Below are 15,153 nucleotides of genomic sequence, written 5' to 3' on the forward strand. Positions count from 1 at the left end.
CAACAACCGCTCCTGTTAACGGCAGCCCTCTCTTTCAACAATATGCATTTGTTACAGTCTGGATGAATTTTAGAGACTCGGCAGGAGTCCCAAGCTCCCTAATTTCTAGAATCATGACCATTGATTTTACTTTAATCAGAAGAAGTAACTCAAGAATACACTCAATAAATTAAACTGTCCACAACTCTAATTAGAATTTATAATATATTTTATTAGACAGCTTTTGCAGGGGGAAAATGGACATACAGCTTCTTTTAATGGTGGGATTAAAATTTTAATATAAGAGATTAAAAATCACACATAACTTTCCAAAACTGTATCTCTATACTGTGTCATTAGAATGGATAAGTGAGGCCTTGGGATGCAATTCCACTCATACCCAGATGTTGAAATGATCTCAGCAGCAGAAAAATGTATGTCCTTGGTTAGAGTCCCGTCCTGATGAGGCAAAATCCTTCTTAGAACAGAACGAAGATGAACTGCTGACTGTCCTCCATGGACTCAGTTTCTTGACTCTCCATGATCTTCGTCTGTTCTCCAAGTCTGCTGTAGCCCGGTTGTGATCCTTGGGATGAGCGTAGGACAGCCGTCTACGCTCAGAAACCCGGGCTGTGGGCTAACGGACCCCGTTCCTTTCTAAGCAGTGCGATGTCTCCACCTCCCCGGGGTTTCAGGGCGTGGTCCTCCGCTGATTCTGCATCTTCGTGTGGCTGTCGACTCGAGCACAGAGGAACAAAGAACGCCTGGTTCCGCTTTCTCATAAGTTTTAAACTCTCTGGCTTTTCTATTTTAAGAGTGGGCGTTTATCGGTATCATCCGATTCAGAGGAAAACGGGGGTGGTTGCCTCTTATCACTAGATCCGTGACAACAGTTGACCTTATCTCGCAGTCGACATCATTGTATCCTTTCCCGTCTATCCCGCAGCCTCTCACTCCTCCATCCATGGGTTCATGACACAGCATAAGGGATTAAAGTTCAGCTCTTGTAACTTAATTCCTTTCTGCAGTAATTGAGTTATGCTCCGCCATCCGTTAAATCATCTCTTTCTAAATCAGATTATATTCATTACATGATACTGAACCAAAAATAACACACTTCAATCATCATTAAATCAAAATACAAGATTACTTAGATTATATTCATTACATGATACTGAACCAAAAATAACACACTTCAATCATCATTAAATCAAAATACAAGATTACTTCATTACATCGACACCAACATCAGAATTGGATAATATTAGCCATTTTTTAACAAATTGGTATCGGTGCAATAAAAAAAACTGCCGATTTCTTTTTTTTTGGTCGTTTTCTTCACCAAACATGTCGAAACTGAAGTGAAATATATATAATATCAGTAGATATTGGTTATCAGCCATCACAGCATTATTATTGGATATCGATTATACAAATGTTTCTATCTTTACATCCCTAATATCAGTAAAAAAAAAAGAAAGAAATTGCATTTTAAATTCCTGAATCTCTTTCCAGATGTTTTATATTTGTCAGAGTGGTTGGTAAAGTATTTATAAGTCAAAGTGTTATAAGAATCATTCATTTCATAAATCCACTCAGTAAAAGTTGTCCAAACCCCATGATGATGAAGTTCTCAACACACCTGGACAGCATGCTGAGAATCTGACACGCTGGTTGGGTGAAATCATTTAACTGTGGAGAAAACAAGATAATTTAATTAAATTTTTGCTAAAATATGAGCGAATAACTGCAAAAATGGTTTAGTAGCTGTAACAGTCTGTACATGAGTAGGGATGGTAACACCAATGCAGCCATTATATGCAAAGTTTCCACTTTTCTTGTGAGCTGTAATGGAAATTTGCATTTCAGACCAACTCAATCTGCAGAAAGTTTAAATCGAGTCATTAACAGGGAACCTGTAAACATTTGACTCGCTGAATATATTTACTTTTCCCCCCTTTAGCAACTATGTTTCAATGGCATTGGTTATAATTTGGAACATTAGTTGCATTAAATGCATTAAGAAAAGCATCACATTGTTTATTTGTTGAACCAGCTGAGAACCGGTTTGAATATTTTAAAGAACTGCTTGAAGGACTTAATTGTGGCCTTATTACCGAGTTCACTACAGAGAATCGCAGCACAATGTAGTTGGTGTCACTTCCGTCCGGCGTCTCGGCCAGGATGGTGAGGATGACATCGGACCCGGACGGGATGCTCAGCGGAGCCAGCAGGGTCACCGTGCCATTAGTGCTGTTCCCACTTTGCACCAATAAAACGGTCGGAAACGTCGAGTCAAGATTTCTCGAGTTGGTGGCTCGAATGGTTATGTTTTCATCGGCTCTGCTTGAAGCCACAGTGAAGGGCACAGAGATCATGGTTCCTGCAGTCAAGATGCTGTCCGAGTTGGCCTGAATAAAAGAGTTTAAATGTTAACCTTTCATTGTTTATCAGGTTTTTGGTCTTGATTTTTATGCCACACTTTCACTCACTGTAAGAATCAGATTAGAAGCTCTGAAGTTGGTGGGCGACTGTCTCTGAAAGTCAGTAGCAGAACCTTGAACTCTCCCCTTTACTCTCACTACAAACTCCACCGTCGGCATCACATCAACCTGGACTAAAAAGTTCCCGCTGCCCTGCGACACAACTCCCAACGTCTCCTTCGACCCCTTCGTCGATTCCACCAGAGCAACTTCTGTCACAGTAGCAGAGTCACTTCCTGATAAAGTCATCAACAAAGTGCCACTGACGCCTTTAAACAACAAAACAGAGAGTGATTACTGCTGAGCTAATCACGGTTAAATTTAGATTAGCAGCAGTCTACCTGCTTTGGGTCGAGTGTCGAGAGCATCGAATCCACCGAAAAGACCCTGAGACGGTTCGACAAAGTCAAACAGGAAGTCAACAGAGCTCTCGCCTGCAAATACAAAAATCTAATAAGCATTTTATTGATTTTGAATAACTTAAAATTTAGCAAATCTAGTAGATGAGTTAAAGTTAAGCATGGGTTAAACATGAGTATGTAAATGCAGACTGAGGTTTTGTAATAAGTGTGATTAAAAGTATTTCTCTGTCAGTTTGGGTCAATTTTTTCTGCTGAAACAGGATAATATTAAAGTCACAGAACAATTTAAGTGAAGGAGCAAAAGGACAGTATCAGAATTGTGGAAAAGAAAAATACTTAAGACAGACACATGATAGTCTATGTTAAAGTGGCTGAGAACAAAACTAACATTTGGGTTTTCTTCTGTTCTACCTAAGTACAGAAGTTAGTTTTTTATTTAAAAAGGGCTACAAATAAGTTACATACATTATAATTACATTATAATTACCCCAAATAAGAGCAGATGCTAAGTTAGCGTAAATGCTAAAGTGGTCGCTAACGTGTGGAAATCTCACCAACGACTCTCAGGGTGTAGGGATTGTTTGACACCATTCTTATCGCCCATTGTCCAACTTGCTTTAGTAATCGCACCGTTATGAAGTTTCCCACAGTCTCTGAAGAAGTGATCAATGAGCCTGTGGAGTCGGTGCTCTGCTGAGTTACACCTGAGAAAAAAAAAAGTAATCAGCATAGTTTAAGTAAATGTTGTAACACAAATTACCTTTCTAATCCTAAATATTATAAAGATTTTTTTTGCAAACTGTATATTTTAAAAACCGAAACAAATCGTTGTGTTGGCTCAAATTTAACAGAGCGGTGGTATTACCTGTCGGGCTTGTGAGAGTGAAAGTGAGGGACCTGCCGGTGATGTAAATTGTCGAGTTTTTAACAGTTTCATCAACAATAAAGGTGAAACTGTCGGTTTGTCCCGGGTTCCTGGACGCCTGCAGAAGGGTCACCTAACGGATCGCAGTAAGAGGTTACACCAGGAGGCTTTTACACAAACACAGTTAGATCTGGGCTGACATTACCAATGAGGATCTGACAGACTGGACTATGGTTGCTGCGGCAACAGGAAGTTCGGCCTTCGTCACTTCGATGGCCTGACCGCCCGACGCCTGAGCCAGGTCTCTGTACAGCTGAGCGTCAGACTCTGAGATTGCTCTGGTCTGCAGTAGGTTGCTGCTTCTTCTGCGGCGATTAGTAACAACGGAGTCTGTAATCATAAAGTTGACCTGAAATAAGAAAATAAATATACAGTGAGAGTTTATCCTAGGGAAGAAAAAAAACAAAACAAAAAAAACCCCAAAAGAAATGAAAAAATATCTTCACATGCAGTGGATCATCTAAAATAGTCTTCATGTACCTTTGACTTTATTTATTTATTGCACTTTTTGAGTTACCAAGCTCAGTGTACTTTGTTAGGATTTTGTGTGATAGATCAAAACAAAGCAGTGAACAACTGGAAAGAAAGAAAATCATGTTTTTCAAAAATCTTAACTGGAAAAATCTGTAATTCAGAAAACCCATGAAGAACCACTTTTCACTGCAGCTACAGCTGCATGTATGTTGATGTTGCACATCTGGGGAATGAACTGAGCCTCTCCCACAGCATGATGGTGCCACAACCATGCATGACCATGAGGATGTATGCTAGTTTTCCTCCAATCAGGTTTTAGATATTGGCAAAAGTATTTCAGCTTCAACAGTATTCAGTATTACAATGTTTACTGGCTTGCAACAAACTAAAAGTGTCTTCTTAACACTCTTTCCAAAAAGTTATTTGACTTCTCAAAATTGTTTTTAAACAAACCTTCTTTAACATTTCAACTATGTGTAGCAGTGTTCATTTTATTTACTTATTTATTTTTAATTTTTCTTATGAACTTTCTCAAAACTCCTTTTCTTTGAATTGGCATGTCTGTTATTGCCTTTGCACTGCAGCAGGGCTATTTCTGTTTTATACTGCTTTTATTTTTGGTTTCTAATGTAGCAAGTGTGTAAAAGTGTTTATATTTCACCCCAAATCCATCCTCATTATTTATGTATACTCCTGATCAAAATCTTAAGACCAGTCAAAAAATTGCAAGAATTTGCATTTTGCACTATTGGATCTTAAAAAGGTTCTAAGTAGAGCTTCACAATGTTAATGGAAAAAAATTAGTGCAAGAGACAAGAACTTTTGAGCGGGGAATTTTCTGAAAACTGCATTTACACTCAAACATGATTTTTTCAGCTGATCAAAAGTTTAAGACCATAGTCTTTAAAAGCCAAAAGCTGAGAAAAAAATCAGGATTCCATGTAATTTTCTGTCAAGTCTTTACACTGTCAAGACCTCCTGATGGCAAAAGCAGAAGAGCTCACTGACTTTGAACGTGGTAAGATTGCTGAGCTGCATAAGCAAGGCCTCTCACAACATACCATCACTGCTGAGGTTGGACGCAGTAAGACAGTCATTTTGCATTTTTTAAATGATCCTGAGGGTTATGGAACAAAAAAGTCAAGTGGTAGACCCAAAAAAATTTCACCAGCTCTGAGCTGCAGGATCCGATTGGCTGGCCGTCAAGACACGGGACGATCCTCTACCCAAATTAAGGCCATTACTGGTGCTGACTGCAGCCCAATAACCATCAGACGGCATCTGCGAGAGAAGGGCTTCAGAAACAAAAAACGTCTTCAAAGGCCACGTCTTCTTCAACTCCACAAAATTGCCCGTTTGGACTTGCAAGGGTGCACCAAACATGGAACATTGAAAGGGGGAAGAAAGTTGTCTCCTCTGATGAGAAAAAATGTAACCTTGATGGTCCTGATGGCTTCCAACGTTACTGGCATGACAAGGAGATCCCACCTGAGATGTTTTCTACACGGCACAGTGGTGGGGGGCACCATCATGATTTGGGGTACGTTTTCCTTCAATGGAACAATGGACCTTACCAAGCTCCGCCCAGAAACGCCCCTCGAAAGTCCCACGTGACTTCATGTCTCACATTAACAACTTAGCTCCAATGTCTAAACATGGCATTTTTAGTTCTCTGCAGAGTATTTCTCAGTTGATTAGTGTAGCATTTCTGCCGGATTTTCACAAAATATCAGCCACGACAATGGACAGGGGAACCAACAAGTTCATGTCATCTTTTTTGGACGACATCAAGGTGTTTGAGCCACGCGATGCCTCCAACATTGTGCGCGTCACAGCTAAACGCTACCGATGAGAAAAACAGCAGATTCTCACACCCTCAGCATAAATATAGCTGTGGACAAGATCACTGATGCCTGTTGTTCTTGCAAGGCTGGGTAAGTCGGGCATTCATGGTTTAGAGGGTTCGAATTTGCCTAGGACTTATACACGGTACTCTGTCCTAGCGTGGCTAACACAATTACAGTTTAGTAAAAGCTAGCGTGGCTAACACAATTACAGTTTAGTAAAAAGCCTTTTCAGGTGAAATAAAATCTTTAATGTATGTCAGATACGGTACACATTGCGTATTGATCTGTTCAGCTAACGTAAGACTGTAACAGACAGGCTTCAGGATGTAGAAGTTGTATCGGTACTGCCATTATGCTGTACTTGGCTAAAAGGTTTTCATAATGGATGTGTTTATTATTGACTTTCTTTTTTTCATTCACTAAACACAAAGAAAGCAAAGCGATAATACTTACACCAGCAGACACTCCTTTGTTCTTATTGATCCTACGACGGTTGAGCTGCAAATGCGGTCGTGCACAAGCTTTGATCCAAGCAAGGCATTCCGTTTCAGATTTTGGAAATCTGTGAATTTTAGTTCCATAAACACGATCTGGATACCTGACATCGCCTGTACAGATACCCCACTGACGGTGAACCAATTTTTTTCCGAGTCCTGACGCAAAAACTTTCTGTCGGTCTGGTAGTCCACAATGTATATTAGCATGAGTTTGTGAGACGGTAAGGCACGTGATAGCTGCGCTGTGACGTAAAATGGGCATTAGCCAATGAAATGCGGCCCCTGTGGTAAGGTCCATGGAGCTTCAGGTTGTGCAGGGGCGTCAAACAGCAGCTGGCTATGTGGAGATGTTGCAGCGGGCATCCCTCATGACTGAGGGCTCTCGTTTGTGTGGTAATGATTGGGTTTTTCAACAGGACAATGCTGCAGTTCACAATGCCCACCTGACTAAGGAGTTCTTCAAGGAAAATAACATCACTCTTTTGGACCATCCTGCATGTTCCCCGGATCTAAACCCAATTGAGAACATTTGGGGATGGATGGCAAGGGAAGTTTACAGAAATGGACATCAGTTCCAGACAGTGGATGCCCTTCGTGAAGCCATCTTCAACACTTGGAGAAACGTTCCCACTAGCCTCCTGGAAACACTGGCATCAAGCCTAAACAATTGTTTGAAGTCATCAACGAGAATGGTGAAGCTACTCATTACTGAGTCCTTTTTTTTGACACTTTGATTTCTGTTTTGGGGGTTTTCGGGGGTTTTTAGCTATGGTCTTAAACTTTTGATCAGCTGAAAAAATCATGTTTGAGTGTAAATGCAGTTTTCAATTAATTCCCCACTAAATTGTTTGTCTCTTACGCTGATTTCTTCCTTTAACATTGTGAAGTTCTACTTAGAACCTTCTTAAGATCCAATAGTGCAAAATGCAAATTCTTGCAGTTTTTTAACTGGTCTTAAGATTTTGATCAGGAATGTATATTTGTTTTTCTTGGTTTTTGAATTGTATTTTATTTTGGTGGAGAAACTTTTATTTTCTTGCTTCCTGTTTCCGTGTCACATCCTGCGTGTTCCCTCTGACCTCCTCAGTTCACGCCGAGCTGCGCTAGGGAGAGGAAGGCGTACAGAGCTGTCTTCTGTTTGTGTATTGAAATATTCAAAAATGTATATTTGATAAACTCACAAGTTGCTTTATGTTATTAACTTTTTTTTATGTTTAGCGCAGCACTGTACTGGGTATTTAATTTCCACAGTAGTGACATTTATCGAGTTTACCATGCCAACGTGGTTATTTTTGTCCTTTTGGTTGGTTAAGGTCTGTGTGGGGAAGCCAAAGCCCAAAAACTGCTGTGCTGAGAGTATTTTAGTTTTAAACAGGAATAAACCGATGCAGATCTGATTACAGTGTGCTTGACCCCTTTTTTCCAAATGTTACATATGGACCTGTCCGGTGTTTCTCTTTGTCATTAAGACACAGAACGTTTTGCACAGTATCACCAGATTTAAACTACACTGGTCTACCAATTGCATTTGATTTCATTTTGATGCATCAGAGTAAAGGGGGTGATTAAAATGAAAATTCCAGTAAAAATGTTTTAGTTTCTGTGACAAAATGTTTGCGATATATCCTCTGTACAAGGCTCTATAGAAATATGCACTGTATTTAGCATGCAAACACTTACCACTGTCTGGGTCTGCTCTATGAGAGCAATCACCGTGTTCTTCAAATCTTTGTCTTTAGCAGGAGCATCCGTGAAGAGAAAGATCTCGGAGTTGAATGGAGCACTAGTTAACGCCAGCTGTAAGACGATGCATAGAGTAAAGATCAGTTTCAGTAAAAACTGAGGTTTTAAACACAGTCGAACAGAGAGAGCAATACCTGCAGCCCTGAAAGACTCATTTCCTCAACATCTCCTCCACCAGTAGTTGTTAGATGGTTCACAATATCCTTGAAAAGTGTTGCATCTGTTGTACGAATTATTGGCCCAAATCCTTGGCAAACAAAGCAAATCAGTTTTTAGTTTTCTTCCTCCTCAGACAGAAAATGCGTCTAAATGTGGAGAAGCTAAAGCCGTACCTGGATCGCTGAATGGGACAAGGATGTAAACGGACGGTTTGTTCTCTGTTCCCACCTGGCTGTTGATGATGGTGGACGTGACAGTCTTCACCACCTCAATGTCGTCGCTCATGCTCTTTGACGTGTCAGTGACAAAACAAAGAGTTTTGCTGGATCCTCTAGAGATCCCCACCATCCTAAAATTTTCAGAAGAGATGTAACAAAATGAAGCCAAATATAAAAACCCACTGGTGTATAATTTAACCAAACGTACCGTAGGAAGGGGAGGTCTCCAGCTGCCAGTCGGATGTCCTCCAGAAGCTGGCTGGTTGCAGCTATTGCCAGGTTTGCGGCTCGTGTGTGGAGATGTCCGTGGCTGGACTGCAAGGAATCCTTGTTAATCCCACCAGTTGGCTCGATGTAACTGGTTAGATCGATTGATCCTCCATGACTGCACTTTCCTTTGATTAAACAAAAGTTTGAGTACTTTTACACAGTTGGGTTGGTTTTACAGGCATCTCAAAAAATAAATTGAACATTTGCATTAGTGTAAAGATACTTTTTAGCATTACAGTAACCAAACCCACGTCTGTTTTTGCATGTTTCCACTGGTATTCTGACTATCTTAAGTCTTTGTCAGAAGGTCTCCTGCCCTCTAACCTTCAGCTCCACGTAAAAACAACTTTCTGTTAGAAGAAGCATGTTGGTGAAATTAAGAGATTTTAAAATCCACTGGAAATTGTATCTTTTAATGTATATCACAAATAAAATGGGTGATTTAAGCATCATGTCAGGAAATAGAAGCCATAAACTGCCAAATCTGAAAGTGTCGGGCATGCGCAGTAGAGGGCGCAATAGCGTCAGCGTTCTCAATGTTCTCCCAACGGCCATAAAAAGAAGAAGAGCTCAGTGTTTGCGGAAGTAAACATGGCGGCTAACGGTGGAGCTTAACTTACATATTTTAAGTTGTTGTCCTACCGGAGCAGCATATTAACAACTTAATCCTCATTAGAGTCCGTCATAGTTGTTTTTCTTCCCACTTGCGCGTATCAGGACTCAGAATTTGTTGAGTATCAGTGACGTTCAGTTCGGATGAATGCGGCCTGGACGTTAGGTCGCATTTGAATCGGATAAGTATCGGATATGGGTCGCATTCGAAAAGAATCCGACCTGTGTTGTTCAGACTGTCATGAAAAGATCAGATACAGGTCGCATTACGTCAAAACAAACAAAAAAAAAAATCGGAATTGGGTCACTTCGGGCTGCAGTGGAACTTGGCGTCGCTCTTGTTCTACGTATGGAGAACATCTCGACGCGTGTCGTCATTACCGCTACTACTTGTCACAACAGCGCGGCAGATGACGAGCAGCCCGGTAGCAGTGGCCTTTCTCTGCGTTTGATCGTGGCATTTGTTAATGGTAGAAAGTACCGGAATGGCGACTGCAGGTAAGGGAAACTGGTACCGGGCTGTTCCATCATCCGCCGCTCAAGCGTATTGTGCATGAAGTCAGTGTGGCTTAGCCTAGCACCGAATGTTAGCCAAGACGAGGAACGGCGGGCGGGACCTGTGGGCCGCACTAATATACTTTCATATCACGGTGGGGGCCACCAGACATCGTCCTGCGGGCCTAAATTGGCCCGCGGGCTACAAGAATGAGACCTCTGATCTAGACTAAAAACCCACCAATGTTGCATTTGAAACATTATAAATGAAACATTTTGATGTGTTTTAATTGTTGACTGTGTTCTATGACTTTGTATTTTTATGATGTAAAAACACCTTGAACTGGCTTGTTGCTGAAATCTCAAAATAAACTTTGATTTGATTGATAAAGGAATTTCTATTCTGAACTTGTCCTGAACCAGACCAGGCAAAGGAGCGGTTGGAAAATGTCAGAGGGCTAAAAGCACAACTGGTCGGTGTTGGAAAACCCATCCGAGTTTGTTTCGTAAGTGAGATGATCTCATCGTTCAGATGTACATCGTTGCTGAACCCAGAGCAGCAGAGGTCTGACAGGTTTCCCTCAGGTTGTGGTGAGCAGATCGCTTCGGGAAAACATGAATGGGAAAACAACCAAAGCAGAAAAACAACAAAAGTCTAGTAATTGCCGCTTAAATCCCTTAATGCCTGCAGAATAGTTACTTGAATTCACACAAGTAACTATTTTCCACACAAAAAAAATACATTTTTAAAATGAAACTGTTTCTTAAACCTTAATTCTCAAGCAAGTAAACCACTTTATTTTGGTGTGTTAGAAGAACAACCAGCTAAAACTTCACCTCATATTCCTAATTCTGCCTATACTCGTACACCTTTTCTTAAAGTATTAATATATTAATTGACCAGTTTAAAAACTATTTTCCTCTGCTATTTTAAACAACTAGATCTTTGAGTCTGAGAAGTGCTGCAAGGTAAAAGTTACTTGTAAAATTGTAAATCTGTAATCTGTGACAGGCAAAGCTGGACAATGACCCAAGTATTGTATTCGAGAAGAAAAATAAAATTTCCAAAGGTTATTGATATATTGAAATGCATGTGAATTTACCAGGTGGCTTGGTTGAGACAAAAGGTTCGTGCCCAGTGTAGCCAGAGGTCAGGATCTGTCCAGTGATGATGTCCTCCAGAATGTTGTTGGTGCAGTCGTCGTCAATACAGCTGCGACAGGTGGCTCTACTTTCATCTGATATGGAGTGAAACCACATCAGATTATATGATTTCATGATATCATATGATATGATATGAATTCTGCAGTGTCATCAGCTCCTGCCATCTACTTGCCTGCGATGTTGCCAATGCTGGTTTCTGCTTTAATCAGATTAGAGTTTGGCAGCGTGTTTCCCAGCTCCACCCAGTTGCTGTGACTGTAGAAATCCTTCAATATAAGATGAATTACCAGTCAATCCAAAAAAGATTTCAATCTTTTTTTTAAAAAGAAAGTAAAAATGATGTTGAATACTTGCAAAGGATGCATGATCTCGCCCAGTTTCTCCCTTGCGGTCTCATAATTCCCCATCCTGTTGTTGGCTTTGACAGCAACCATTCCCTCTGTGATGATCCTCCTTCCCTGAACAAACTCCTCCTTATCAAAGTGGTAGCTCGATGTGAGGGCGTAGCGGATATCCACTCTGATATTCCTCAGCTTGATGGATGTGATGGCTTGACGGAAAGCCTTCGATGACTGCGAGGCGCCGCAGGCAGCAGCAACGCCTTCTGCAGTGAAAGGCTGAGCCTGAAAACGCACATTCACACAAATGTGTGAATTAGGGTTAGGTTAGGATCTCAACCAAGAGATCAGTGTCTAGAAAGAATAATGTAACAGGAGTGTATTCCTACTGGGTCGTTGAAGCTTGTTCCTTCAGTTTGGGCTAGAGAGCGGCATGCCTGCACAGTTACTTTGAGAATCGCTTGCTCTGTAATTTCCTGGTGACTTAAAGAGACTCCAGGCAATATTTGAAATGCCTGAGCTCCGATGTGCAGCAGGAGGAAACAAAGCACAGCAAATACTGAGCGGATCATGGCTCCAATTTTCTGAAAGGAAACGAATATCTACAATTTAGATCTTCAGTCATTTTTGACAATACAAATATTGTTCTAGTCAGTTTTAATCTTTTTAAAAGCTCTATAACAATAGTTCAGTCAAACATACAAATGCAGAAACATTTCAATTAAAAAATCTTTTTCAACTTATTCAGGCTCATATCAATATATCTTCAATGTCATTTCGTTAAATGCACTTAAGCAAGTTGAAATATCATTACGTAAATTTTTAGGATAATTTTTTTCTCAACCCTTACACCCTTTAATCAGGATGCAAACCAGGAGCTCAAGCAGACTTGAGTTTTAATTTTCACTAAAGTTGAAGTCTAAGCTGTTAAAAAAAAGCATAATGTTGGATTGTTTTATTCCTTCCAAAATCTCTTTGTCCTGTTAAAACACCAAACTGTCCACAAATTTAATTTAAGGGTAACCTAAACTGTCACTTTCAGATGAAATGAAATTGGTTTTGATCGTAATAACTGAAGAGAAAATACCCAACAAAGAGTCTCCTGCTCCAAATTTTAAACCTTCAAGCATGAACTTTGTCTCCCACATACTTACCAGGATTATGAACACTTTCTATTCAGTTCCTTTTGTACCATCAAGCTCAGCTTTAAAAACCTAAATAGTTAAAATCACTTTGAAAAGGCCATTTTGAAACCGTTAAAGTACTTATTGGATGTGATGATTAAAAGCTTTACCAAACCATAAAATATTAATCTTGGAAAGTCAGAAATGCATCCCAATTCTAGCTTTCCATGATAAGAGTCTCCTTCATGTCGGATCCCTTTCATAGACATTAAAGGAAAAACCTACTCACCTTGCAGCTGCTCAGCAAACTTTGTGGTGATTTTGTCAACACTGACCTTATAAGGGTGACTCCTCAGGGTTTTTGACTTATGCTCTGCTAAGGAGGAGGGGGGGGGAGGGAAATGCAACAGTGTTCTTTACTTTCATTTTTAATCATTTCTCAAACCACAGCTTGATTATCTGCATTCTTCTTGTATTTCATATACTTCCTTTTGGCAGGCAGGCAGGTGCCAGGCCTAAAGTTTAATAAACAATCCCTTCAGTTACAGGATGCAAAAGAAACTGAGCAGGATTCCTGCATGATTACTTTTAGTTTCTTAAGAGAAACTAAAAGTTTCTCTTAACCGATGAATACAGTTAGCCCCACTGTATTCAGCGGCCAGTTGTCCATGGGGTGTTCATCCAAACAGGCCCAAGCCCCAATTTATGAATCACTCAGCTCACAACCATACAGATGCGTTCTACAGACACAGCTGGGCTGCGTACGGTGGATTCCTGCAGACCCACCAGGTCAGAAGTGTTCCTATATTCACCAGGATATTCTGGTAGTAGGATGCTGATGGAAAATTGGACTTGGGACATCCAATATCTTCTGAAAGCGATTGAGTTCCTGCCACACCTGCGGTTTTCCACTGTGGTGCGTTACCTGAGTGGCGAGGCCAGGAAATTGGTCCTGAACCTACCTCTATATGTCCAAACCCCTGAGAGGGCTTTTGAAGAACTGAGGACTGAGTTTGGCGACACAGAGCTCCCTAGATCCATTGGCTGACTTCTACGAGCGGAGCCAAAGACCAGGGGAGTCCGCCTGCTCATATGCAATATCGCTGGAAGCTAATCTGAGAGCGGTAGAGGACAGCCAAAGAGGAAGCAAGCCATTTCCAGACCGGGACTGCAAACTCACTCGGCAGTTTTTAAGGGATTTTAATGATGAGGAGGTATGCATGAGGATCGCTCCACCTAAGGCCAGGCTCTTAAGCTTTCGAGAGCTGCAGGCTGAGCTCAGAGACATGACCAAAAAAACTAAAAAGTTCCAGTCATTCCACAAATCAAAGCGAGCTCACACCCAGATCCAGACTGCATCAGGCAGCAGCCCAACCTGAGGGAAACCTGACAGTGGAGAAGACCACCCATGTATCAGAGTTGTCAGAGCTCACAGAACTGGTTAAAAAGTTAGCCCTTTGCCAAGCAGAGCAAATGACTAAATTGACCTACCATGAATCAAGAGTTGCTGCTCCATTGCCTGTCCCACCAAGTCCAGGGACCAGTGGGGCCTCCAATCCGAGCCCAAATCTCAACTGTGACATGCCACAGATGCGGTAAACAAGGGCACATAGCCAGAGTCTGCAGAGCAGTGTTACCAGATCCCAGTCAAGTGAATGGGAACAATCCCCACCGAGCTCAGCCTTTAAATGGGTAGAGCCCATGGTCACCGGGGCAACCATGGGAGAGCAGTCAGACCCCCAGCCACAAGCCATAAAGAGGACTGATGGAGGAGAGAGCACTCCACTAGTGGGTCCTAGAAACGAAGGTGAGGTGGAAGTCAGTGGAATGAAGTGCAGAGCGCTCATTGACTCCAGCTCTCAGGTAACCAGTATTACCCACAACTACTGGTGCAGCCACCCTATCCTTCAAAAACAGAAGTTACAGCCCTCTCTGATACCTATAGAAGGCGCAGTTGGTCAGAGTGTAACCCACCATGGTGTTAGAACACCATTAACTTGAAAGTGTTGGAAAAAGAGTTCAAATATGCCAGCTTTTGTGGTTGAGGACTCAGAATATCGCCTGTCTGTCCCTCTTCTGATAGGAACTAATGTTCTCCGTGCCTCCAGAACCCATCTCCAAGCAACTTATGGCCAACAATTTCTCCAGCATGTCATAGAGAGCCATCCAGAATCCATCCAGAATGGTACACCTCCCTCTGGGAGGTGGGTGACACGGGATATTATAACGTGGAAGACAGAGTATACAGGCCACAAAATACACATCCCTGGGGGAAAAGAAATGGATCTAATGTGCAAGGTGACAGCTGGCCCACAGATAAGGACGTATACAGCACTGACTGAGGGCCACCACTCCCTGTAGCTTCATCAATACCTTCTGGTTGCCAAGGTCCTGGCTAATGTGAAAAGAGGATGCACCTCTGTCAGAGTGATGAACCTGTCTCAACATCCAGTCACAATCAAG

General features: G+C 41.5%; 1 protein-coding gene across 1 annotated transcript; it reads right to left on the reverse strand.

The window, feature by feature from the left end:
* Window positions 1-1,483: 1,483 nt before the first annotated feature.
* On the reverse strand, window positions 1,484-12,257 carry LOC103475693 (von Willebrand factor A domain-containing protein 7-like). The gene is made up of 15 exons (XM_081615668.1): window positions 11,956-12,257; window positions 11,579-11,851; window positions 11,401-11,494; window positions 11,168-11,302; window positions 8,896-9,082; window positions 8,643-8,818; window positions 8,445-8,557; window positions 8,248-8,364; window positions 3,895-4,098; window positions 3,690-3,822; window positions 3,379-3,528; window positions 2,804-2,896; window positions 2,472-2,731; window positions 2,097-2,390; window positions 1,484-1,671 (listed from the first exon to the last, which is right to left on the reverse strand). Exons 1-15 carry the CDS (start codon window positions 12,136-12,138, stop codon window positions 1,558-1,560), a joined length of 2,526 nt encoding a protein of 841 aa, XP_081471794.1. The 5' UTR covers window positions 12,139-12,257; the 3' UTR covers window positions 1,484-1,557.
* Window positions 12,258-15,153: the final 2,896 nt, after the last annotated feature.

The sequence above is a fragment of the Poecilia reticulata genome, chromosome 14, assembly GCF_904066995.2.
Source record: "Poecilia reticulata chromosome 14, P_reticulata-male-v2, whole genome shotgun sequence".
Taxonomy (NCBI): Eukaryota; Metazoa; Chordata; class Actinopteri; order Cyprinodontiformes; family Poeciliidae; genus Poecilia; species Poecilia reticulata.

What these genes read in the sequence shown, in the direction of transcription:
- LOC103475693 (XM_081615668.1), bottom strand. Translation starts at nt 12,138, where the DNA reads ATGATCCGCTCAGTATTTGCTGTGCTTTGTTTCCTCCTGCTGCACATC. An exon ending in GAACAAGCTTCAACGACCCA is followed by an intron (nt 11,852 to 11,955) that starts GTAGGAATACAC and finishes GTGCGTTTTCAG; the next exon opens with GCTCAGCCTTTCACTGCAGA. An exon ending in AGATCATGCATCCTTTGCAA is followed by an intron (nt 11,495 to 11,578) that starts GTATTCAACATC and finishes CTTATATTGAAG; the next exon opens with GATTTCTACAGTCACAGCAA.